Consider the following 26,394-nt stretch of genomic DNA (forward strand, 5'->3'; position numbering starts at 1 on the left):
TTGACTGGAGAAATAATAGAGAAAGAGGTTATTATGATTTATTAATATGTTATAAGAATAATATATTAAAGGAGAAATCATATTTTTTTAATTAATATTGGTCAATAATTAATTAAGAATTAATTTTATGATCAAGTGTAACTAATTAAACTAGAGGGGCTGAATTGTAATTATGTGATAGTTACAAAATAGGGTAAGGATTATCCTAAGGATAGGTTGGACGAATTTAAGGTGATAAGGCCTTAGAATTCGTCCATGATAAGGATTCAAGGCTTATCTTATGGGTTGCTTGGTGGGCAAGCAACTAGATAAGGATAAGGACTGAAACCCTATCTCTACACCTATATAAACATCCCTTTGGCTCATGATTTCGTCCATACCTTCCCAAGGCTTCCTAGGGACGAATTTGTATACCTCTCCGCTCTCTCTATATATCTTCTCCATTTGCTCTTGGTGTTTGTGAGCCATTAGAGGCACTACACTTGTGGTGCTTGCTTTCAAGACTTAAGGTTTGAAGATTCAAGTTGTTATTACAATATAACAACAAGAGGTATGTAATCTAACCTTCTTGGTTAATTTCGAAAATAGCAATCATGATTAGGGTTTTATTATGTGTTCATAATGTTGTGTATCTAATAGTGAAAACATAGATCCAATGCTAGGGTTGCATGTACACATAGGATTGTTTGTATAAAACCCATCAAATTTAAGGGCACATAATAATGCGTGACGTAAATCCTTAAATTTTTTGAAGAGATGACACTTTTTTAATGTCACTCTCTTTTGTGTAACATAAATCAATGAGTGTCGTGGTTTGCACGTCGTAAAATGGTCTTTTTCTTGTAGTGTAAGCCTAGAACTTACCCAGTTGATATTAAATGTTTTTCAGGTACTCCATCAAATGTTAAAAAGAACGAAGCTCGACTATACACATGCATTGCCAACCTGCTTCCGCATATACTCTGAAATAAGATAAATTACTTTTGAATGTAAAACATTGGTATTTGACACAAATGCATGAAGCGTTGTTTTATAAAAATGAAAAAAAAAATTACCTTCGAAAGTGAGACGTTACAAATACTTGGGATGATCTTACATAAAAGTCGTTGAATTCATTAAATAAAGGCTTTGATTTCGGAAGGAGAATAGATTAATAAGGTTTAAGTATGCTTTGCAAGTGTTTGACAATTGCCAAAGTGAAATAAAATCACACAGGATGTCTCTTGAAACGAATATAGGTCGTCCTATTTATAAGGACGCTAAAAAAATGAATAGGAGGTTAAAATCAACATGTGCATCTTGGAATGATTCCTAATAAATTTATCCCGCTCTCTAACGTCATGAAAATACACTACAACATCACTGAAAATATTAGGAATCCTAGATGGAGTCCCAGGAATCCCGGTACATTGAGTTTTGATGTTAATTTATGTCAAAAGGTCGTCTTAACTTGAAACGCCCGTAAAACGCATGGTATCACAAACATGCGTCCTAAGATGGCCCCAAAGATGTTGGACTACAAAATTTGTTTTTCCTTCACTTTTTTGAATTTTATCAGTAGTTTGACTTGGACATCCTAGGACAGACCTAGTACAGGGCTGGTCCAAACATATGTGGGGCTTTAAACAAAAAGAAAAAAAAAGGGGCCTTAAAAACAACTATAATAAATATTCAAAAAAATATCATTTATTCTTTACTATATACGTCTTTAATTAGCAATATTTTTTGGGCTAATTTGAGTTTGAAACAATTTTAAACTCTAAAAATCATTTAGCTAATATATATATATATATATATATATATATATATATATATATATATATATATATATATATATATATATATATATATATATATATATATATATATATATATACACACACACACTAAATAACCAATAAATTTTGGACCCCCGAGACCTAGGCCTTCGGCAATTGCACGGGTTGCCAACCGTCTTGGCAGACCCTAACCTAGGACACCTCATAGGATGTTGAAATCCAATTCATCGCCTATTCATTAGTTCGATATACAATCTTTGGGTTTGTTTCTTTGGTTTCCATTTCTTGTACATTTTTTAACAATCCATCAAAGTAAGGCTCTTCTTGGGAAAACATATATCAATATAAACAGTTTAAAGCATTTTACTTTGACCCAAAATAGCCTAAACCATCATGATAATTACATAAATACAATAAAATGTATTGTTACTTAGCGAGACTTGGGTACAAATAGTTAATTTTGCCAAATGTGTTCCAATGACAAAATTTACATGAAATTTACGTTTCAACAAGCCATAAAATGTTTGAGAATGATAATTATATGTTTAAAATCTTGGTGTTTTTGTTAAGGTGTTCATAATCATTTATAACCAGCTCATCCGAGAGGGTGGGCGATAGGGGCGACCGTTCAGGGCCCATTTTTTGAAAGGGTCCAATTTTTTTTTGAAAATTGTTATATTTAGAAGATATTACAAATAATTTTCTAATAATTATTGATTTATTATAAAAAACTTGATGACATTTGTGTTTTTTAAGCGCTCATTTTTTTCTTTCACCCTGGGTCCAAAATATGTTTGAAACGGCCCTGTTTATAACATTGTATATGCTCTTAGGATTTTATATTTCCCAGGGTTACCTTTATGTACTATCATTCTCTCAAATATGAACAGTTATGAAGAAGTAATACAAACAAAACATTTTGGGCATTCTTATTGCAATATTTCTTGATAATCCATATATGTTAGGATTAGTATTACGCTTCTGCGCCACAATAACGAAGCCAAGCGAAATCATCTCAACAACCAATGACCTAATGGATATTAACATTTCACTTTTAACATCAGTATGTGGGGTTTAATAAAATGGTCAAATGAGATGGAATGTTTAATTGATATTCAAGTGAGAACACTCAACCTGGTGGAAGATTTGAAGTTAAATGACCATTGATTTTCTAGTAAATCAATTGGGAGAAAACATTTTTTTTTAATTTTTAAAAATATGTTTATTTGACTTTTCTAGATTTCAATGCATGGTACAATGAAATGCTAAAGTCGTATGGAAAATGGGATATGATGATGATGTGGTAAGCCATTAAATTAACTAGAAAATATCCAAAAATGGGATATGATGATGAGATAAGCCATTAAACTAGAACATAACGATATTTAAGAATCACATACTATCAATTTGTATATTTTTCTATATTTTACCAAATGATACAATATTAAAACCCGGTGTGAGCTCAAATTAAGATTCTAAATCCTATATCTGGTCAGTGATCAAGGTCAAGATGGGGCTGCGTATGTCTTCGGTCTCCATGTTGATTTTTTGGCACTGAGTATTCGTTCTTGGTTCTTGGAAGGAATTAAATGAACCTTCCAGTGTAATGTCTTCAACAAATTTTTGATTTCCCCTATTGTGGTGGATTCATCCCGGATAATCAGTTTCCCTCCTGGCCTCACGATTCTATCTACCTCTGCGATCACAGGTGTGATCTTGCATCTGCAAGCATGCATCATATCAAACATAATCACCGGATCACGAGTTCATGTCTATACATGTACATATATGTGTGTACAGAGACTTTATCAACTAGAGTCACCTCTTTTTCAAGTTGGAAAACAAGTAATCTGCATGAAGAAGATCGTAAGTCCGAGGATATGTGCTAAAAGATTCACACCAATCATGGTAAACCCCAAAAAGACCCCTCTCGTATATGATCGGAAGTGTATCAGGAGAATCTACGTTCACAACATTTAGCACCCATAGTTTGAGGTCCTTCAACGCTGCAGCAAACCTACACATTGAAAGTCGATTAATAGTGATCAATATATGTTTATACTTATTTGAAATGAAGTGAAGAGATTTATCCATTGTTACATGACAATTGATGAAGAGGAATATCTGCTGCAATACTTACCCCCCATAGACGGCTCTCATGTCCATAACATTTCTTACATTCGACCAATCAATTTGTAAGCCACTAATATAAGTTTTGCTAACTACCCATTTCCAGCGTTCATAATCTGTTTCAAAATCTGTGGGAGTTGATTTCTCAAGAACACCCATCGGGTTCTTCTCTAACCAGTATGGAGGTGTTTGAACTCGGGCAGGCCATTCTTCAGGCCACTGAGAACCTCGCTCTTTCACATTAGTCGGCACCTTATGCATACATGTCTGCAGTGCTACATACCTGCCAATAACAATCCCTAATCAATTCATTTTGAAATATATATATATATATATATATATATATATATATATATATATATATATATATATATATATATATATATATATATATATATATATATATATATATATATATATATATATATATATTCCCATTACCCATCATTAAGTATAACATATATGAGATGGGATTGATTGTCGTGAATGAGTTTTCTCGGTTTTATGTTGTTAGTGTTAATTATGTATATATTTATTCTTTGTATAGTCTAGGGTCCTTATTTATATTGATATTTTCAATGCAAACACTAACAGCGATAATTTCCACAGTCAAACATGGTATCGAGCCTGGACAAGCCGCCGACCTAGCATACAAAATTAGTCGTGTTTTTTTCCTCGTTCTTCCTTCTTTGGGTACAATTTCATGCCTGCCTCTTGCCCACGTGCTATGCCACTCATCGACTGCAACCATTTGTTTGCGATCTTATTTTTTGGTCGGCTCCAACCATTCACGTCTGTTATCTACTGCCTCCATATCTACAACATTCACTGTTTAGTTCGGTAAATTTACTCTAATCCCTCTTCCGAACGTTAGTTATCTAATTATTATTACGTTAGTTTATTAAATTGTGTTTTTCGATTCTCCACACCATGACCACCATTGCCGGAACCTCAAATACCGCACCTACTGCACAGCAACTTGTTTATGTTGTAACCAATGTATACAATTCCTTCAATTTCAAACTCACATCTGACGGATCTAAATACAAACTTTGGTGTCGTATTTTTAAAGATATTTTTACCGGGGCAAAGGTTTTGGGTCATATTACTGGAAAATCCATACCTCACGATGATGATGATGAAGATTGGCACTCCATTGATGCTCGTGTCAAGTCTTTGTTCTATTCTACTTGTGATCCCTCCGTATTACAAGTTATTACCAAGGACTCATGCACCGCTAAAGACATCTGGGACAACCTATATGAATTTTTTTCTCAACAATAAAATGTCAAGAATGCTCCAACTTCAAGAACAGTTTCGTAACTCAAAGAAAGGTGCTTCCTCAATTCATGATTATTGTCGTAACCTCAAACATCTCGCTGATGGTCTCCATGATGTCGACTCTGAAATATTCTAAGTCGAACTTGTCATGCAAAATACTCCGTGGTCTACCGCCTTCCTACCATAGCATTGTTGATGTTGTTACCAACACCAAACCCTTCCTGTCATTCATGGAAGCCAAGAATATGCTTCTTTTACATGAAAACCGTGAAGATAACAATGACACGATGCTAGACCCGATGTCTACCACCACAACGGCTCTTTATTCCATCCTTCACCAAACCGGAAAATCGAAAAACAAATGGAATAAAAGCCGTAATAATAATTGGAATACTTCTAAAGGGGGGGATAATTCGGGTATTTTTTCCAACACTAACCCATCTACAGGTACAAATACAAGCTCTCAATTTGCCGAAATTATGGGAGCACACCCAAATGCACAAGCTACAAATCAATCTCCTTATTTTTTTGGTGTGCAAAATGCTACTGCTTACCCTCATGCCCCATTACAATTTAATGTTCCAACTCAAGGTGGCCCACTGCCACTCACGCCTCACATTGCCGGCACCTATAATCCTCCACCGGCCCATCATGCGTCTTTGGCCCAACAACAAATTGGACCTGTATTTCTACCCTAGTAGATCACTTCAGCACCGCAACCACATGCTGCCTTTTTTGGGTAGCCCATCAACTCATCTTACAGGCCCATTTCAGTTGGATTTCCACAGCAGCCCAGCACCCCAATTTCTTCTCTTGGTCCGACTTTTCAAGCTCCAACTCAGCCCACAAATTTGTCTTCAATTTTCCAAGCAATGTCGATCCAACCTCCACCCGACAATCAACACTACATGGACACGGGGGCTAGTTCACACATGAATTTTATCAAGGTAACATGCATTCCCTCACTCCGTGTAATTCTAAATTCATAATGGTTGGTAATTGTGCTATTAGTCTGGTTTCTCATATTTGTCAAGCTTTTCTTCGTTATTTTCGTGATAAATTCTCTCTTACAAATGTTTTAGTGTCAAATCAAATAATCAAAAACTTAGTGTATGTGCGTAAATTCACTACTGATAATTGGGTTTCTATCTCTTTTGACCCTTTTGGTTTTTCTGTTAAGGATCTTGACTCTGGTGCCCTTCTTCAGCGATGTGACAGTGTTGGTGATTTATACCCATGCACTCCTCCCACTCCAGACTCCGCTCTCGCTGCAGTATCGCTTCTCACTTGGCATCGCCGCTTAGGACATCTTGGCTCTTTCGTTCTCCAGTTTTTGACGACACATCATTTTATTTCTAGTAGTAACAATAAATTTTCCATTTGTCATGCTTGTCAACTTGGTAAACATTGCAGGATGCCATTTTCTTTTTCTTTGACTAAGACTACTCGTGTGTTTGAGCTTGTTCACTCTGATTTATGGACATCTCCTATTACTAGTTTGGGTGGTTTTAAGTACTATATTCTTTTTCTTGATGATTTTTCTCATTTTTTGTGGGTTTTTCCATTACGTGGCAAATCTGATGTTTATGCTGTTTTTTGCAACTTTCGCATGTATGTCAAAAATCAATTTAAAACTGACATTCAATCTTTTCAGTGTGATAATGGTCGCGAATTTAATAATCATCTTCTTCTCACGTATCTTCAATCGAATGGCATTACTATTCGCTTTTCTTGCCCTTATACGTCTCAGCAAAATGGAAAAGTCGAATGATCCATACGCTCTCTTAACAACATTGTTCGTACGCTTCTCTTTCAGGCTTCCTTAGCTCCTACATTTTGGACTGAGGCCCTTCTCACTGTTGTTCATACTATCAATCTTCTTCCCACCACCACTCTATCTTTTAAGACACCATTTGAAGTTCTCTTTGGGTTCTCTCCAAAGTAGGACCATCTTAGGGTCTTTGGTTGTATGTGCTACCCCAACACATCGTCCACCTCTCCTCATAAACTTTCTCCCCGATCCACTGTGTGTGTTTATCTTGGGCTTGCTCCCGATCACAGGGCGCATAAGTGTCTAGATCCGGTCACACAACGTGTCATCATCTCTCAGCATGTCATATTCGATGAAGATCACTTCCCTTACTATGATTATCATCCTACTCCTTCCAAGTCTGATTATGCTCGGTTCACTCCGGACGATGATCCCCCACCCATCATCTCTCCTTCCGTGGCCCCTTCTACCACTGACCAGGTGGTCGATTCACCACCCTTTCCTACACCCGTTCAACCATCCCCCCCTTCTCCAACCGCTGGTCATCCCATGGCCACTCGCTCTCGTACTAGGTCCTTAAAACCTCGAGTCATTCTGAATCTCTGTGCTACCTCCGACATCTCTCCCATTCCCAGATCCACAGCTTAGGCTATGAGTGATCCAAATTGGAAACTAGCTATAGACGCCGAGATGTCAGCTCTCGCTAACAATCACACCTGGGATCTTGTTCCGCGACCTCCTTCCGCCAACATCGTTGGCTGCCGGTGGCTATACCGTCACAAATTTGACTCCCACGGGAACCTTGACCGATATAAAGGTCGTCTTGTTGCTCAAGGCTTCTCCCAGTAACCTGGACTTGACTTCGATGACACTTTTAGTCCGGTTGTCAAACCTGCCACCATTCGTACCGTTCTCAGCATTGTTGTTTCTCGTAGATGGTCGATTCATCAACTAGATGTTAAAAACGCCTTCCTTCATGGCGGTTTAATAGAAGAGGTTTATATGAAGCAACCTCCTAGCTATGTTCATCCTTCTTTCCCTGATCACGTTTGTCGACTTCGCAAGGCTTTATATGGCCTCAAACAGGTTCCTCGTGGCTGATATCAGTGATTCACTATCTTCATCTCCTCGCTTGGCTTCACTAGCAGTCGTTCGGATACGTCACTTTTTACGTTTCACCATGGCACCGAAACCATCTACCTTCTTCTTTACGTGGATGATATCATCCTCACTGCTTCCAGCCCAGCGCTTGTCACACGAGTAATCACTCATCTCTCGTCTGAGTTTGCCATGACAGACTTAGGTCCCCTCTCTTTCTTTCTCGGCATTATTGCTACTCGATCCTCAGACAACCTGTTTCTTTCCCAGAGTGCCTTTGCCAAGAAGATTCTCTCTCATGCCAATATGCTCTCCTGTAACCTGTGTAGCACTCCGACGGACACTAAATCCAAGCTCCCTCCCTCTGGAAAGCCGGTTTCTGATCCGACCCTTTACAGAAGTCTTGTGTGAGTGTTACAATATCTGACTTTCACTCATCCTGATATTGCATATGCGGTTCAAAAGGTCTGTTTGTTCATGCATGATCCTCACGAACCACACTTCCATTCCCTTAAGCAAATCCTTTGTTATTTAAATGGTTCTCTTCATCATGGTATGTTCATCCGTCCATCTCATGTCGATCGTTTGGTCTCCTACTCTGATGCTGAGTGGGCCGGCTGTCCTTCAACTCGTCGGTCCACCTCTGGGTTCCGTGTTTATCTAGATGATAATCTTGTCTCATGGTCCTCCAAACGTCGACACATCGTCTATCAGTCTAGTGCCGAAGCTGAGTATCGGGGGTAGCTAATGTGGTTACTGAAACTGCTTGGCTTCGAAACCTTCTCCTTGAGCTTTCCTACCCCTTGACTCGCTCTACAGTTGTGTTCTGTGATAATGTGTGTGCCATGTACCTTGCTTCTAACCCGGTTCAGCACCAAAGAACCGAACATGTGGAAATAGATTTGCATTTTGTCAGGGAACATGTTGCTATTGGTTAAGTTCGTGTGTTGCATGTTCCTTCAGCTCATCAGTTTGCAAATATTTTTACTAAAGGACTTCCTACTCAGCTATTTCTGGAATTTCAGGACAGTTTAAGCATTCGGGAACCTCCCGCTCAAATTGAGGGGGAGTGTTAATTATGTATATATTTATTCTTTGTATAGTCTAGGGGTCCTTATGTAATTATTTCAAACCCTGTATTATTTATACTGATGTTTTCAATGCAAACCCTAACATGGATAATTTCGACAGTCAAACAGTTAGTATTTAATTACCAAGCCGTATTTGGGTCATCATCTGGATTACACATTGGAGGTTCTTGTATCTTTCTTTCATTATAACATTCATTTGATTCTGGTTTCTGATAGATAGCAACACCAATTCCATTCAAAGCATCCTTCTTGATAGTAATAAGCTCCCAGCACATGGCCTCTGTTAGGGAAGACATCTCTGAATGCAAGATCTTATATATGTTAATTAGTTATATTAATTATAAAATTAATGATATTGGATTTAGTTTCCGAAAGATTAATCAAATGATATGTACCTTTCCATATCTGAACATCTTCTTCTTCGTTTTTTTTGTAAACAGGTGTTGCTGACCAAACAAAATAACCTCCTGGGCGAAGCACACGATTGAGCTCCAAAAGAAGCCTACCACCTTCACAAAGGAACAAGCAACTTTATTATTCTAATTGTTTTTCAACATGTATAAAAAAACATTGGGAAAATGAATTATACGTCCAACGAATTTTTCAAACCTTTCAAAAAAACTTAAATTATGTTTTGTCTTTTCAAAAAAAACCCAACAAACATAATCTTTTGTATAAAAAACCCAACGAAGTTTTTAAACCGTTCAAAAAACCCAAATCATGTTTTGTCTGTTCAGAATGTTAAGTTTGTTGGGCTTTTTTTAACAGACAAAACACGATTGTGGTTTTTTGAACAGTTTGGAAATTTTGTTGGTCTGACAAGTCATTTTTCTGATATGGTAATAAGCCATGTCATCTATTTCTTTTCTTTGACTTCTATAGAATCGAACAAAAATGTAACTTAGCTGGGCTTTTTTAGACAAAAGGTTAAATTTATTGGGTTTTCTTGAACATATAAAACATGATTGAGTTTTTTTGAGCTGTTTGGAAACTTCGTTGGGCTCGTAAATCATTTTCCCAATAAACATTTAAACAAGTTATGAAGAAGTTTATTTACTGGCGATATTCTAGATACTAAAGTTCTAGATATTAAAGATAACCATGATCCTGATAGATAACATAGTTAACAGTTGTATAAGATTTAAACTCATGTTTATTAGCTTAGTTAGTTTCACATATCTTGTACTCTGTTATATATACACTTGAATAATATCAATGAGATGTTAAGTGAAAATACATCTGTTATGGTATCAGAGCAGACACGACATCAACCCTTGCCGACCTCCCATTTGTTTCTTCTCTCTTCTCGATTCTTTTCCAATGTCTACATCTGAAACTCCCATCTCTCTCAACACCATCTTACATCTTCTCACCATCAAACTCTCTTCCACAAACAACCTGCTGTGGAAAAATCAATTCACACCCTTATTGTCCTATCAGGATCTCTTGGGACATATTGATGGGACGGGTCCTCCACCTGCTACCACTGTTGAGGTTGAAGGCAAACCACCTCAACAAAACCCTTTGTATCCACCGTGGCACAAGGCCGATCAACAAGCCTTGCTCATTATTCAATCATCTCTCTCTGAATAAGCTTAGGCAGAGACCATAGGCCTCAAATCCGCTCAAGCTATATGGAATGCTCTTGAAGCTACATACAACCATGACTCCATGGAACAAATGCATACTCTTCGTGACTCCCTGCCTCAATTACACAAAGGTACTTCCACTGTTTCTGAATACTGTCGCAAGTTTAAAGGCATCTGTGACCAACTGGCGGCTATTGGGTAACCTATTGATAACCTGGACAAAAACCACTGGTTTTTTGTGCGGATTGGGTTTTGGCTATGAGTCGTTTTCCATCACTCATCGTGCTCTAAAGCTAGCTCCTGCCTTTTGCACTCTTCTCTCACTATCTGAAAGTCATGAGATATTATTAAACTCAATTCACAACAATTCTACACCACCTGCTGTTGCTTTCCAGGCTCAACAGTACCATGCTCCTCAATCCAATTCCCGTGGCTCAACCTCCAATAGAGGGAATTTTTCAGGAGGACGTGGCAGGGGAAATTTCTCAGGAGGACGAGGACGTGGCAAGCGCCCCCCCCCCCCCCCCCCCCCACACACACACACACACACTGTCAACTCTGCAAAACCAGTGGGCACTACGCCTCGGAGTGTCCAAACCTATCTACATATGCCAAACGTGAGTCTCTAATTGATGCTAACCTTGCTCAGTCCTTTCAGAATCAATGCACCTTAACCCAATCCCTCCCGGATTGGTACGTTGACTCCGGAGCATCGTCCCACATGACCAATTCCACCAGTACTCTTGACAGCTCCGGTCCTTATTCGGGTAAACACCAAGTCATTTTTGGGAATGGTAAATGTTTAAATATCTCTAGAATTGGTACCACTACTATTTCAGATAATCTTAAGCTGTTGGATGTTCTTGTGGTTCCTCACCTTACTAAGAACCTTCTCTCCATTAGCAAACTAACCGATGACTCACCGGTTGACATATTGTTCTCTAATAAATCTTTTGCTATTCAGAATCGCAGCACCAAGGACATAATAGCAAGGGGCAAAGGTGAGGATGGACTCTATATGCGTGAGCAAGGAACCAAGGCTTTCGTTCCAGCTTTAAAAAATAAATGCATTACTGCATCTTTTGAACTTTGGCATAGTAGATTAGGGCATGTAGCTTTTGACATTATTTCTTTATTACATAAAGTTGGTTCTTTGTCTATTTCATGTATCTTGCCTAAACCTGGTTTATGTACTTCGTGTCAATTATCCAAAAGCTCTCGATTACCTTTCAGTGACAACTTGAAACGAGTTGCGCATGTTTTAGACCTTATTCACTGTGATTTATGGGGTCCTGCAACCATTCCATCTACAGATGGCTATCTCTACTATGTTATTTTTGTTGATGACCACTCTCGTTTCACCTGGTTCTATCCACTCAAGAAGAAATCAGATTTCTCGGCCATACTACCTATCTTCATCACCTTTGTTCGAACTCAATTTAACTGCAAGATCAAAGAATTTCAAAGTGATGGAGGAACTGAGTTCATTAATCATCGTGTTTGCCATATCTTTGACACTAATGACACTCATCACCGTATTTCATGTCCATATACACCTGAACAAAATGCACGTGCTAAAAGAAAACATAGACACATCACATAAACTGGCCTAGCTATGTTATTTAATGCCCAGCTCCTGTCTCTCTGTGGGTCGACTCGTTCAGTTCTACAGTTTACATCATTAACCGGTTGCCTACCAAAGTTCTCTTCCATAAAAGTCCATTTGAGGTACTTTTTCATCAAGTACCAAATTATGAAGTTTTCAAGGTATTTGGTTGTCGCGTTTTCCCTTATCTAAGGGATTATGCACCTCATAAGCTTGCCCCACGAAGCACTCCATGTATCTTCATTGGTTACTGTACTCAATGTAAAGGCTACAAGTGTCTAGATCCAAGCATCAAACGAGTCTGCATATCTCAACATGCCTAGTTTGATGAAAATACTCTACCATTTTCTGGTGTGTTATCTGCTACTGATCTTACACAAACCGTTTTTTCGACATTTGATGAACCAACACAACCGACCGTGGCTGATGTTCCCTCTCCAGTGTTGCCACAACAACTTCAACCCAGTTCGATACCACAAACATGTGTTCTCTGTCCACCACTTCAGCAACCATCAACCCCTAATCTACCAATCATACCTACCTCACCTTCACCCTCTCTTTCACCATCATCAATAGCATCGTCATCACCTTTGGCATCTATTGAATCAGCTGCTGATGCAGCACCTCCAGAACGATCACCTGCCCATCATGATTCTTCTATACCGCAACATACCGGCTCTGTTCACCCAATGGTTACTCGTCTTAAAAATGGTATTGTTAAACGAAAACGTTTTGCTGACTTGGTCTCATTGGCTAGCACACTGCTCATCACCTCCTTGTTCTCTACAATTGTCCCAAAGGGGTTCAAATCAGCAGCTAAAAATCCTCAGTGGCTTATGGCAATGGAAGAAGAAATGGCTGCATTACGTTCCAACAACACATAGGATTTGGTTCCTCGACCCTCTAATTCAATGTTTTCGGTTCCAAATGGATATTTCGAACTAAGTTTCGTTCTGATGGCTCAATAGAGAGGTACAAGGCTCGTCTTGTGGCACAAGGATTTACTCAAGTACATGGAATTGATTATTCTCATATATTCAACCCTGTTAAACAGGCATCAACAGTACGTATCGTTTTGACCATAGTTGTCATGAAAAGTTGTCCTTTACATCAATTAGATGTCAAAAATGCTTTCTTGAACGGGTGTCTCTCAGATACAGTTTTTATGGAACAACCACCTGGTTTTCTTGACGAAAAATTTCCTCTTCATGTATGTCGGTTGAAGAAGGCTCTCTATGGCCTTAAACAAGTTCCACGAGCATGGTTTCAATGATTGAGTGCCTTACTTATTTCACTTGGTTTCTATTGCAGCAGGGCCGATACGTCTCTATTTGTCTTCAAACGAGGCTCCACACTGCTTTACTTACTTGTTTACGTGGACGATATTATTCTTACAGGCAACAACTCATCTCTTATTCGCAGTTTTATCAATAGATTAAATGGCGAATTCTCTATTAAAGACCTTGGGCAGCTAAGTTATTTCCTTGGTCTAGAAGCATCTTACACTAACAATGGCTTGTTTCTCACTCAAGCAAAGTATGCCCATGATATTCTTACACGTGCAGGTCTTCTCGAATCCAAACCAGTGTCCACTCCACTTCATGCCACTGATCAGTTGCTCAGTGATGGGGCCCAGTTCTCTTATCCTACCTTGTACCAATCGCTTGTTGGGGCACTCCAATACCTTACCATCACTCGTCCCGATTTGTCTTATGCGGTGAACCAAGTTAGCTAGTTTCTTCAAGCACCTACCATTGATCATTATCAAGCTGTCAAACGCATTTTAAGATATGTTAAGGGCACACTCACATTTGGGTTACATTTCACTCGACCTCATTCCTCATCTGTCATGGGTTACTTGGATGCTGATTGGGCAAGATGTATTGAAACAAGACGGTCTACCTATGGTTATTCGGTCTTTTTAGGTGGTAATTTGGTGTCATGGAGTGCTCAAAAGCAACCAACAGTCTCTCGTTCAAGTTGTGAGTCTGAGTATCGGGCAATGGCTAACACCGCTTCTGAGATCATTTGGGTAACACATCTCCTTCGTGAACTTCATGCTCTTCCGCCTTCTGTGCCAACCTTACTTTGTGACAACAAAAGCGCATTATTCCTGAGCCAAAATCCTATTTCACATAAACGTGCTAAGCACATTGACATTTATTATCATTTTGTACGGGAACTCGTCTCGTCTCGCAAGCTTAAAACCAAATATATTCCCACTCATCTCCAACTTGCAGGTATATATATATATATATATATATATATATATATATATATATATATATATATATATATATATATATATATATATATATATATATATATATATATATATATACCAAGAGCTTGCCAAGACCATTGTTTGAACAGTTTCGTGTCAAGCTTCGTGTTGGACCACCACCATTCAGCTTGTCGGGGGGGGGGGGGGGGGGGGGGGGGGGGGGGGGGGATTCTAGATACTAAAGTTTTAGATATTAAAGATAACAGTTGTATAAGATTTAAACTCATGTTTATTAGTTTAGTTAGTTTCACATATCTTGTCCTCTCTTATATATACACATGAATAATATGAATGAGATGTTAAGTGAAAATGCATCTGTTATTATTACCTTCTTTGTGCCAAGGTACTCTACAACGAGCACAATGGACAAGATCGAAAACATTGCTTGGAAATGGAAGGCGTTGAGTGCCCATGGTAGCTGAAATTGCGGGTATTCCTCTCTCTAGAGCAAACTGGATTTGAGCTTCGTGTTCATCTTTTGGTGCAAATGACATTGTAAGTACGTCTTTATCGAACAGGTAACCTCCAAAACTTGCTACTCCACATCCCACATCCAATATTACTCTCGTATGCTTTCCCCATGCAATCTCAGGCACCATCTGTACGTACCCATAGAATATATGGTCAATATTTGATATTACCTTTTTATATTTTTGTTATTAACCCCTATATTGTAATATTTTTACCTGCTGCACAAAATCAATATAATGCATAGCACCATGGATGAACTGAGTTCCACCTCCAGGAAAAGTAAGGAATTCCCCGGTCACCTTCATCCAATTTTGATGACCTTTTACTTCTGCTAAACCTTTGTGTGGTACATTGTGGAACCATATCTGCGTTGTAAATCTTAAAAGTCCTTAAGCATTTTTGTAACTATTTATGCATGTAATACTAATATAATAACATATAATTTATAGTATATATAGTTCATGTACCTTATCTCTGCTTTGAGGCCATGAAATAGGCGTCTGGTAACCCTCTGGGAGAGGAACAAGACACGTTGGAGCCTCTTCAGGGCAATGCCTCTCTCGATGCTCGTAATGGTGTCTCCCATGTAACTTTTTTATGGCTTTCTCGTTATCCAAACAAGGAATGTAATCAGTTCCAGCAGTGACATTGCATAACTCCCACTTGAATTCAGATGTGTTTACGTCATCTTCTGCTTCTTTTGATCTCCCGTTGTGGTTTGTAGATTGATCAGCTTGTGTTATCCATGCGTGCTTTGAATCCTTTGAATCGGTTGTTATCTCTGATGCTGTTGTTTCATGTACGTTAGTATCTTTTTCGGGTGTTTTGGTGTTAATGGTGTTGGTTTCTATCTTGTCTTGTTCCATTTGTTCGCTCGTTTCTTGTGATTCTTGATTTCGAACTTGAGATTTTGTCTCTGTTGCTATGGAGTGGGATTCGATTTGCGTATCGTCATCGTGTCGTGCATGATCATCACTCACCTCTGATGAGTTTTTTTCGTGTTCTTCATCTGTTATATGGCGTTCTTGGTCGTTTTTCAAATTCCCTTTTTCATCACCTTCATTTGCGTCCTTTTGTTTGTTTTCTTGATTTTTCATATCGCTTTCTTCATGACCAATTCTTCCGTTTTGCTGATCGGCTTCATTTTCGATATTCTTGGCTGTTATGGTTTTCTCAGTATTTCGTTTGAAAGGAATCGTGTTTTGCGTATCTTCTGTTTCTTGTTTATGTTTCTCCTTTTTAACTTGTTTTGCCTCCTGTTTTCCCACGTCGTTTTCATTTACAGTCTCGACGTCGTCAACAACATTCTTGGTGATTTCACGTTCATGTTCAGTTTCGATTGATGCATTCCTTGTTTGGTCCATCAAATCATCATCCGATTTTATGGCGTCGCTTGGTAGATCACCTGGATTATCTTCGAAAACAGTAGCGGCAGGATTAGGGATCTTTCGTGGTAGATTTGTCTTGCGATGAGCGTTTTCAAAGACGGAATCTAAAGATGAAGCTGCCTTCTGTATGGGAGACTTCTTTCGGGGTGAAACAAGGGTAGTAGAGGTCAACATCCATACACCAAAAACGCATACAAAGACGAACACCAGCATTGTGGCTGTTACTGAACAAGAACCACCGTAAGATTTCTTGTTACCACGAGATTTTCCGACAGCCATAGTTGTCGAGTCGGAAAGGAATTGAAAGAAAGAAAGAAAATTCAGAAAGGTGTCCTGTGGAAATAGAAAATGAAGGAAACATTCTAAAAATATCTTAAGATCCAAAAAGCAAGGAGACTTCTTGTCACCCCTATGTCTTTCCTCCATTTTAGGTTATTTGTCCGAAGACGGGTTTATCTAGACACTAGACAAGTAGACAATGCATTTACAAATCACAAGGTTCGGATCACTCGCCTCTTTGTTAAATTCTATTTCAATCTCAACTAATATGCAATTGGGATGAAATTTATGGAGTTTAATAGATTATTTTTATTTTTTTTATAAAAGTTGGAAGTAATTTATTGAATATCAAATAAGATTCCACGTTTAATTATTCAATCATTTCATTAAGTTTTGCATTGTGGATTGTAACACCTGGTTCTTGGTACATATTCTTTTATTAATATTTTTGCATTTTGGCTTTGGACTCGGCGAGTTGAAGGACCAACTCGCCGAGTAGAAGCGGAATGAGACGCGGGGTTTAAGCTGTGGACTCGATGAGTCGGGTCCCGGACTCGGCGAGTAGGCCCTGTCTGGACAAAAACCCTAACCCGAGGGTTTGCACACTATTTAAACACCTTAACTCGGCCTCCGTCCCATTTGCTCCCAGAAGACCCCCATAGCAAACCCTAGCCGTTATTGAAGCAATCTAAGGCATTTGGAGTGATTTTGGTGCTTTTGTGACCCAAGGAATGAAGGAAAAGCTTGAAGGATCAAGAGGAGGCTAGAAGGATCCGATTTTGAGCATCATTTGCAGTCTTTAGAGGGTATAAAGTCTATACCTTGTTAGTTCTTTTGTTAGATCCCATTTTGTGGAGTTTTAGGGCTTTTCTAATCCATTTTGGTCACCAACCGTGATTGCAAGCATGGTTTGGAGTTGATGTTTCGGATCTAGGTCCTTAGAGGGGTTACAAGGCAGAAAGGAGTGGCTCTTGCACTCAAAGAAGGCCCCATGCATTGAAAGAGCTTGTTTAAGGACCTTTTGAGCTCAAAGTCCCATACAAACACGTAAAGGTTGTAACTTTACGTGCTAGATCGATTATAGAAGCATAGATCTATCTTTTGATCAAGGGTTGTACATCAGAAATCGAAGATTTAGTGAGTGGATGTGACCAACTCGACGAGTCCATTCTTGGACTCGGCGAGTCCTAGGCTTCTGTCCCATATCAGTTGAGGGTCATAAGGACCCAGTTGAGCGTGGAAAGGCTTTAGGGGGTCTCGGGGAGTGACCCAACGTTCTGGACTAAGCCATTGTTCTGGAAGTTCATGGGACTCGGCGAGTGCATGAGCAGACTCGGCGAGTCCAAGGCAATCTTCTTAAGGATGAAGATGAACTCGACGAGTTGTTCATATAACTCAGCGAGTCAACGACAGGACCTGTTTATCAGTTGAAGATGAACTCGACAATTTGTTCATACAACTCGGCGAGTCGGATGAAGATTCAGTCGATGTTCATTTAGAAGGAAAACTCGTCGAGTCATCGCCTAACTCGACGAGTAGAGACGCGATAAGGACAAATGGAAGGATAGGGACTCGACAAGTTGGCGAGCCAACTCGGCGAGTCAGGTCAACTAGAAGTTGATTTTGACTTTGATTTGGTCAGGGGTAAAATGGTCATTTTACCCTAAGAACAGTTAGCAATGTATGACTAAGTGTTTTGTGGGAATTATAGTCGGAGGATTTCCGGAGCAACAGCGGCAGCGTCAGAGGATTCCCGCACAGATCAGTAGCTACTACGAGGTGAGCTACCTTCCAGTAGCGGTGGGTCTATGGCCACAATGTCGGCCCACTAGTAGGAGTTGTATGTTAGATGATTGTCTTTGTGATATCATCTAGGTTTGCTACTACCTGATATGTTTTATGCTGGCATGATATGTTATATGTGATAATAGTAGAGTTCGGTTGTTAGGACCGAAGGGTAGGTCAAACACCCAAGATATATCTGATAATATGTACTGATATGTTTATATGCTGGCATGATATGTTATATATGATAGCGGTAGGAGGAGGGGAATAGTCCCCAAGTTCGGTGGTTAGGACCTATGGGTGGTTCGGACACCCCAGATATGTCTGATAGTATATTTATGTTATGAAATATGTGATAGTAGTAGTAAGGGGTAGAATAGTCCCCGAGGGTCGGTTGTTAGGACCGACGGGTAGGACGGCACCCCAGAATGGCCGCATGAGTAGGTCGGCACCCCAGAATGGTCGTACCAGGTAGGTCGGGCACCCCAGAATTGTCTGGCAGTATGTATTCTATGTGATTGTATGGGTTATGGTACAATGGGGGAACTCACTAAGCTTCGTGCTTACAGTTTACAGTTTTGGTTTCAGGTACCTCTTCAGCGAAGGGGAAGGAACTAGTGCGGTAGCGGCACATCATACACACACTCTTTGTTTTCCGCACTATGAGTTATTCTGGGATTTGTACTCTGACATTATTATGTTTTTACGATTCGGTTTTCAGATACAAGACATGTTTTATTAAATGATATGATCGGATGATATTATGTTACAAACGTTTTGTAAATCACTTAATCAAAAATGAAATTTTTGGACGTGAAAATTGGATCGTTACATGGATGTTATCAATGAGTAATTGTAATATTTCTCAAATAATCGATAATTACTTTTAGCTAAGTTTCTTTGATTTTTTGAATTTTTACCGTATAAGTACATTTTTTTTCAGATTTATGCTATAAATATTCATGCAATTTGTTCATTTTACCTCCTTTACCTTTTTATATAGGTTTCTCTATGTCCTTCACAAGCAAAGCCTTTAGTTTTCAAGGCTTTTATCACTAGTACATGAAGGTATTTTATAGTGCAAGCATTATTTTATTTTTATTTTTTTGAGATGTTTTTTTTTAAAACCGCATTATTAAATGGTCGTAGCATTAAAAAAAACTATGAAAACCGTATTAAAAGGCACCGAAAGAGAACTCCTGGTACATCTGTTAGTGCGCTTCTCAAAGAATAGCATTAGAAATGATTTTTAGTGCAACTTGTTGTGATGGCATCATTAAATTATGATTTTTTTGATAGTCTATTTTATAAAATGCATCTTTATATTTCGATTTTTTGGTGGTGTATTTTGAAGAAATGCATCAATTAAAAACCTGGTTATATCCGTTTATGGTTCCTAATATACTTATTCTTGATGGAGTTTCTCTGCAACATAAATACGTAAAAACTCAAAATATTCTCATTAATTGTTTCAATATCTTCGCTAAATGCACTTTTGATTTTATTCTACCTATGTATTTAATAAATAATTGTTTGTTATTTTTTTTAATTGATTTTTGTTGATTATTAACATGTTAAAATTTGTGTAACTTGTTTGTTTAAAATCGATATATTAACATTGTTTGTTTATTTATTTTAATTGTAAGATGAATCATGATTATTGGATGTACAAAACTTCATTTTTTTGAATTTTATATAAAGGGTGTTTAAACTTTTATTAGGGTTGCCGAAGCAAATCGGTTGAATAAAGGAAATGGATTGATTTGTTGTCCTTTTAATGTTTGCAAAAACTTTATAACGTTTAATTGTACTGAAGAAAACTTCATGTTTTTTGAATTTTATATAGAGGGTGTTCAAACTTTTATTAGGGTTGCCAAAGCAAATCGTGTGAATAAAGGAAATGGATTGATTTGTTGTCCTTTTAATGTTTGTAAAAACTTTATAACGTTTAATTGTACTGAAGAAAACTTCATGTTTTTTTGAATTTTATATAGAGGGTGTTCAAACTTTTATTAGGGTTGCAGAATATCGTGTGAATAAAGGAAGTGGATTGATTTGTTGTCCTTGTAATGTTTGTTAAAACTTTATAACATTTAATTGTACTGAAGAAATAGAGTATAATTTGTTCCAAAATGATTTTGTGCCCAATTACACTTATTAGTCAAGACATGGAGAAACACTACTTGATTGTATCACATCGACGAGCAATTTACATATTAATAATAATATATATAACAACGATTCATATGTTGATGATGATGATCACCATTCAAATGACCCCAATCACAATTTCAATGAAATGTTTGATGATATGGAGGCTAATATGGATGATGTTGAATAAGTAAAACTACAAGGCTTATTTGAAGAAGCAGAAACACCATTATATATCGGTTCCAAATTTAAGATGTTGTATTGAGGTTGATTAACTTAAAGTCGAAAAACGGATAGAGTGATAAAAGTTTCACAAGTCTATTAGAGCTTTTGTATGACATTCTTTCGGAAGACAATGAATTACTCATTTCTACATACTAAGCAAAAAAGCTAATGTGTCTAATGGGATTAGAAGTTGAAAGAATACACGCATGCCCAAATAAATGTATGTTGTATAGTAAGGAGTTCGAAAATAAACATAATTGTGTTTTCTACGGTGTATCGAGGTATAAATGGGAAAAGGATTCGGATGAGGTTGATGAGGATTTGACAAAAAAATGGACCACCGACTATAATGTTGTGGTATCTCCCTATTATACCGAGGCTAAAAGGTTATTTTCAAACAAAAAAGAAGCAAGGTTACTTTGTTGGCCTATGGAAGAACATGTAACTTAAAGAAAACTAAGACATGTTGCGGATTCAGCTCAGTGGTGAAACATTGATAAGAAGTATCCTGAAATTGGAAAAGAAATGAGAAACATACGGTTTGGGCTTAGTTCAAATGGGATCAATCGTTTTGGGAACATAAGCAGTCGTCATAGTATGTGGCCAGTTCTTTTATTCATTTCAATCTTCCACCGTGGTTATGCATGAAGCGGAAATACATTATGATGTCGTTGTTGATTCAGGGGCGGAGACATCCTGGTAACGATATTGATGTGTATTTGTCTCCTTTGATTGATGACTTAAAAACTCTTTGGAGTTTGGGTGTAGACGTATATAATGCTTATAAGAAACAACGCTTTCAATTGCGGGCTTTGTACTATAAGTGATTTTCCAACATATGGTAACTTGTTAGGATACAAAACAAAGGGTAAACAAAAAGGTGGCTGAAATGTGGATATATTAAACACATGCGGGAGTTTGTTGAAACCATTCAACATGATTTTGAAAATATAGTAAGTGTTTTGCATATATTTAAAATATCAATTTCCTATATAGTTGTATATGTATATATAATTTGTTTGTTTGTTGCAGTTTTGGAAGAAGAAAAAGTTTGTTTTGCCTTGTAAACTTGAAGCTATGGTCTTAGAAATAATTCCGCATTTAATTGAAATGGTTAATGATAGTCGGAAAAGAACTCTATAAGAACTAGAATTTTTTGTGTTTTATTATAACTTGAAAGTAATTATTAGTTTTTTGTGTAGTGGTGAAGTTTTTTTTAATAGTAAATTAGAAATTTGTTTATTGGTGGTAACTATTTTTTGCTGCCATTTGTTATTTTATGTTATATTTTAATACGGCGGTTTTATATTTTTTTGGTGCTCTAGTTTAATAGAGCGGTTCTTTTGGTGTGTTTTCAAGTTTTTAGCCAGATTTTATAAGACGGTTTGAAAATGTTTCTAATGCTGTTGTTGAACAACATCAACAAATAATGATATTTTATGATGTGATTTGCATTTTTTACCCTAGTATTTTATAAGGCAGTTTTGGACATTTTCTAATGTGGTTATTGAAACGCATAAAAAACGCTATTTTATGATGTTATATCTTTTGAAGCAGTTTGATAACCACTTCAACAAATAATAAACCTCTTATGTACTAGTGTATGGTATGGTTTTACCATATATATTTTTGCGATTACCCATAATTTTCATGAAACTTGTTTGTTTTACTCATTTTTACATTTTTTTCGATTTCTCCCTCCCCTTGCTTGCCAATATGACATTGATTTGGCATGCTATGACAACGTTTTCTAAGAAGAAACTGAAAGAACGATGAAGGGAGGCTCAAACTTAATTGATACCTTTCGGTGTAAAACATGCACCTTATTGGTTTCCTTTTCTATGTTCTGCTCCAAAGTTTAATTTAACGATAAAAAGGAAAGAAAGTGGAAGATTAGGAAAACACCATTGCCCCTTATTTATTTATTGGAAAGAATAGAGAAAGGAATTGAATATACATGTCGATCTTCCCTATAAATTGTCTTCCCTAATCGGGAGGAATTTGAGAGAAAGGAAATGAAGATCCGTTTCCTTTCTTTTCTTTCATCTTCATTGTTCTTCTTTCTTTCTTTTTTTTTTGTTTCCTTTAATGAACCCGGGAGCGGAGTGCTAGTGATTGTAGTTTTTGAGCATCTTTAGTCGACCTATACTCAAGCTCCTAGGGATGTCAAAAAGTCCCGTGGGACACCATTCCCATGGGGGCCCCGTCCCGTTTGGGGGATTTTTTTTTAAAAAAATCGGGGACGTGGACGAGGGCAAGGTTAACCCCTGTTTTAATTTCGGGGGCGGGGGCGGGGGTAGGCAATCCCGTCCCGAAATCCCCATGGGGACCCCGTTAATAAATTACACATATATTTACATATATTAATTATATAAATATAATAAACAATAACATGATTTTGAGCTTCCAAAATTCATCAAAAAACATGTTTTTAAGTTGTTAGCATAATTTTTTAAAATGCCATAACTTTTTTATTTTTAACATATAAAATTCCGCTATAAATAATTATTTTTTATCTAAAAAATAGCTTCTTTTAGCCTAAATAACAACTTCTTTTAGCCAAAAAAAAGTAGCCCAAAATCAATCGGGGGCGGGGGTAGGAAGGCTAAACATTCCGGGGGCGGGGGCGGGAGATGCACTCCCCGCCCCGTTTGCCCCCGTTGACATCCCTACAAGCTCCCGACACTAGTACAAAACTGGCATGTGGCATCGGTTCTTGAAAACCGAGTGGTCCCAATTTTCATATTTGTCATCACTAAAGGTCATAAAGTAATCCACATGATTGTTTCCATGACATTTTACTAAAAACGAGTCACATTTGCAAATCAAACCTCACACATTAACAACGGTTTTACTTAAAAAAAATAGTGACAAGTAGTGCGACGACCGAAAACGATGGCCAGATGTCCTCCTTAATAACGGGTTTTGTTATTTTATATGTACATTTTAACTTGTATCAGTTATTAAGTGAGACATATGGTATTGAAGTGAAACATCCCAAAAATACAGTCCAAAAATTTCATTTTTAAATCATTATTAAAACCATAAATATCATCACCATAGTATAAAATAATAAACCATGTATCTCAAAATATCATAATATCTGTCAACATATCAAAATCTCATATCAAATATCAGTGTAAATCTCCCAGGCTAGAAAATTGTGGTGTGTGCCATGCGATCATCCTGAACCCTTCCCTTTGCTAGCTAAAGTACCTGAAACCAAACTGAAAACTATAAGCACGAAGCTTAGTGAGCTCCCCCAAACTACCACATACCATACACATATATCATGTAACAGATAACACAACTATAGGACACCGCCCAGCTGCATCTAGACGAACTCGACATTGGCTTACCCGATATCGGACTCCTGCCCGACATCGGGCTCACCCCAGTATCAGACCACGTCTGGCATCAGGCTCACCCCGGCATCGGGCTTACCCCGGCACATACACAACATATCATATATCATAAACACATAACATTAGCATATAACATACATCGGGCTTACCCCGGCATCGGAACAAAGCTCGGAACACATAACAGATATCATATAAACTAACATACATCGGGCTTACCCCGACATAGGGCTTACCCCAAAACACATAACACATACAGATATAGTAACATACATCGCGCTTGACCCAGAACACATAACACATAACATGCATGAATCACAAAGACATCAAGCAAACATATACTCTTCTCGGGACCGCCCTGGCATCAGACCGTAGTTTGGAACTACTAAAAACTAAACGGACTGGCATTGTGGCCTTAGACCCGTTCTTATTGGAAGAGGACTCGCCTTTCAAACTGGATGCTGAACTCGTGCGTGAGGAATCTCTGTTGGCTACTCCCGGGACTCCCCGGCTATCTCTATACAATATCACTTAGTTAGAAAACTAAAAATCCATCTAAGGATAAAAAGACCATTTTACCCCCGGTCAAAGTCAATGCTTTGGTTAAAGTCAACATTCTGGGTTGACCAACTCACCGAGTCAACCTTTCAACTCGCCGAGTTCTATAACTCAGAAATCCTAGAATTGCGACTCAACTCGCTGAGTCGCTCCATCGACTCGTCGAGTCCTATCTAGCTGCTCAGTCACGACTTGGTGAATCCACTCGTCGATTACCTCTACAGACTCGTCGAGTTCTACTATAAACTGGAATCGGGACAACACCACTCAACTCGTCAAGTTCCGTCATGGACTCGACGAGTCCTTCTGTCTGATTGGTCATCTTAACAGATTAAGCCCTTGTTCTTTAGGTCTATAGTCCATACTTCACTTGTTCACTGGGACTGACCTTTCTAAGGGTAGAGTTTCTAACTTTACCCGTTGATAACTCATTTTGAAGGGTTTAGCTAAAACCCTAATTCCTTTAGGACATGTATCTTGTCCAAAAAGCCATAGAATCTCAAATCCACACATACAAACCTAGATCTAGGGCCTAGCTATCAGATAACCACGAAAAGTCTCAAGCTTGCTTCCATGCATGGCCTTTTTTAATTCAAGAGGCCATAAATACATATTTAGCACTCACATAGGGGCTCTAAGGGCATAAAGTTTGCACCTTTATGTCCTCACAGCCTCTCTAGGCACTAGATCTAGAAGAGTAACTCTTGGGTCGATCCTTACCCACAAGCTAGCAAATATTGAACCAAAACCCACATAAAGAGTTCATAAACAGATCTAAGAAGAGAATGATTAAGTTTGAAGCTTTATTAATAGAAAATGCAGCAAACAGGATGGAACTTCTGGATCTACTGTTTCTCTCTTGAGTCATCTAACTTCTTCTTCCACAAGCTTCAAAAGGCACAAATAACACTCAAAATGGCAAGAAATAGCTCAAGATCACTCAAGGTGGATTAGGGTTTCGAGATTAGGGTTTGGAGGTGATATAGGCTAGCCCTAAAGATTAGGGTTTTCGTCCAGGCTGTCCTACTCACCGAATCAAGACTCCTACTCGTCGAGTAGTTCACTTAAAACCCGCGCATATTATGCCTTCTACTCGATGAGTTAGGGCTACCAACTCGTCGAGTCCTTCTCTCAAGATAAATAAATAATTAAATTGAATGCATACCAAGGAACCGGGTGTTACTTGAAGTTTCATTTTAAGTGATTACATATTATATTGAAATTTATAACATGAAAAAACTTGTGATAAGTCGTGTAACGACCAAAAACAATGGTTAAATGTGTAACATCCTGTTTTTCAGTATAGATCAGCTTAAGGCTTATCAGGATCAAAAAGGGGGGGGGGGGGGTTAGAAACCCCTATTCCAATACATGGTGTATGGATGACCACAGCATGGCATGTCATTTAATAAATCGCTTGTTCGGGTGAGCACCACGACAAGGCAAGGAAGTGGCCACGATGTGGTGGCTGCTGTAGCCCAAGCCCATGGATTTTAGGGTTTTCCCATATTTAAATACCTTATTAATGGATTAGGTGTCTAAGCCAA

General features: G+C 38.1%; 1 protein-coding gene across 1 annotated transcript; it reads right to left on the bottom strand.

Moving 5' to 3' along the window:
- Positions 1-3,240: 3,240 nt before the first annotated feature.
- On the bottom strand, positions 3,241-16,766 carry LOC111897907 (probable methyltransferase PMT27). The gene is made up of 8 exons (XM_023893863.2): positions 15,567-16,766; positions 15,315-15,464; positions 14,957-15,227; positions 9,545-9,658; positions 9,273-9,447; positions 3,919-4,191; positions 3,601-3,795; positions 3,241-3,500 (listed from the first exon to the last, which is right to left on the bottom strand). Exons 1-8 carry the CDS (start codon positions 16,764-16,766, stop codon positions 3,284-3,286), a joined length of 2,595 nt encoding a protein of 864 aa, XP_023749631.1. The 3' UTR covers positions 3,241-3,283.
- Positions 16,767-26,394: the final 9,628 nt, after the last annotated feature.

This window comes from Lactuca sativa, chromosome 3 (genome assembly GCF_002870075.4).
Source record: "Lactuca sativa cultivar Salinas chromosome 3, Lsat_Salinas_v11, whole genome shotgun sequence".
In the NCBI taxonomy this organism is placed as follows: Eukaryota; Viridiplantae; Streptophyta; class Magnoliopsida; order Asterales; family Asteraceae; genus Lactuca; species Lactuca sativa.

What these genes read in the sequence shown, in the direction of transcription:
- LOC111897907 (XM_023893863.2), bottom strand. Translation starts at nt 16,766, where the DNA reads ATGGCTGTCGGAAAATCTCGTGGTAACAAGAAATCTTACGGTGGTTCT. An exon ending in GGCCTCAAAGCAGAGATAAG is followed by an intron (nt 15,465 to 15,566) that starts GTACATGAACTA and finishes TTTACAACGCAG; the next exon opens with ATATGGTTCCACAATGTACC. An exon ending in GATGACCCAAATACGGCTTG is followed by an intron (nt 4,192 to 9,272) that starts GTAATTAAATAC and finishes TGTTATTGGCAG; the next exon opens with GTATGTAGCACTGCAGACAT.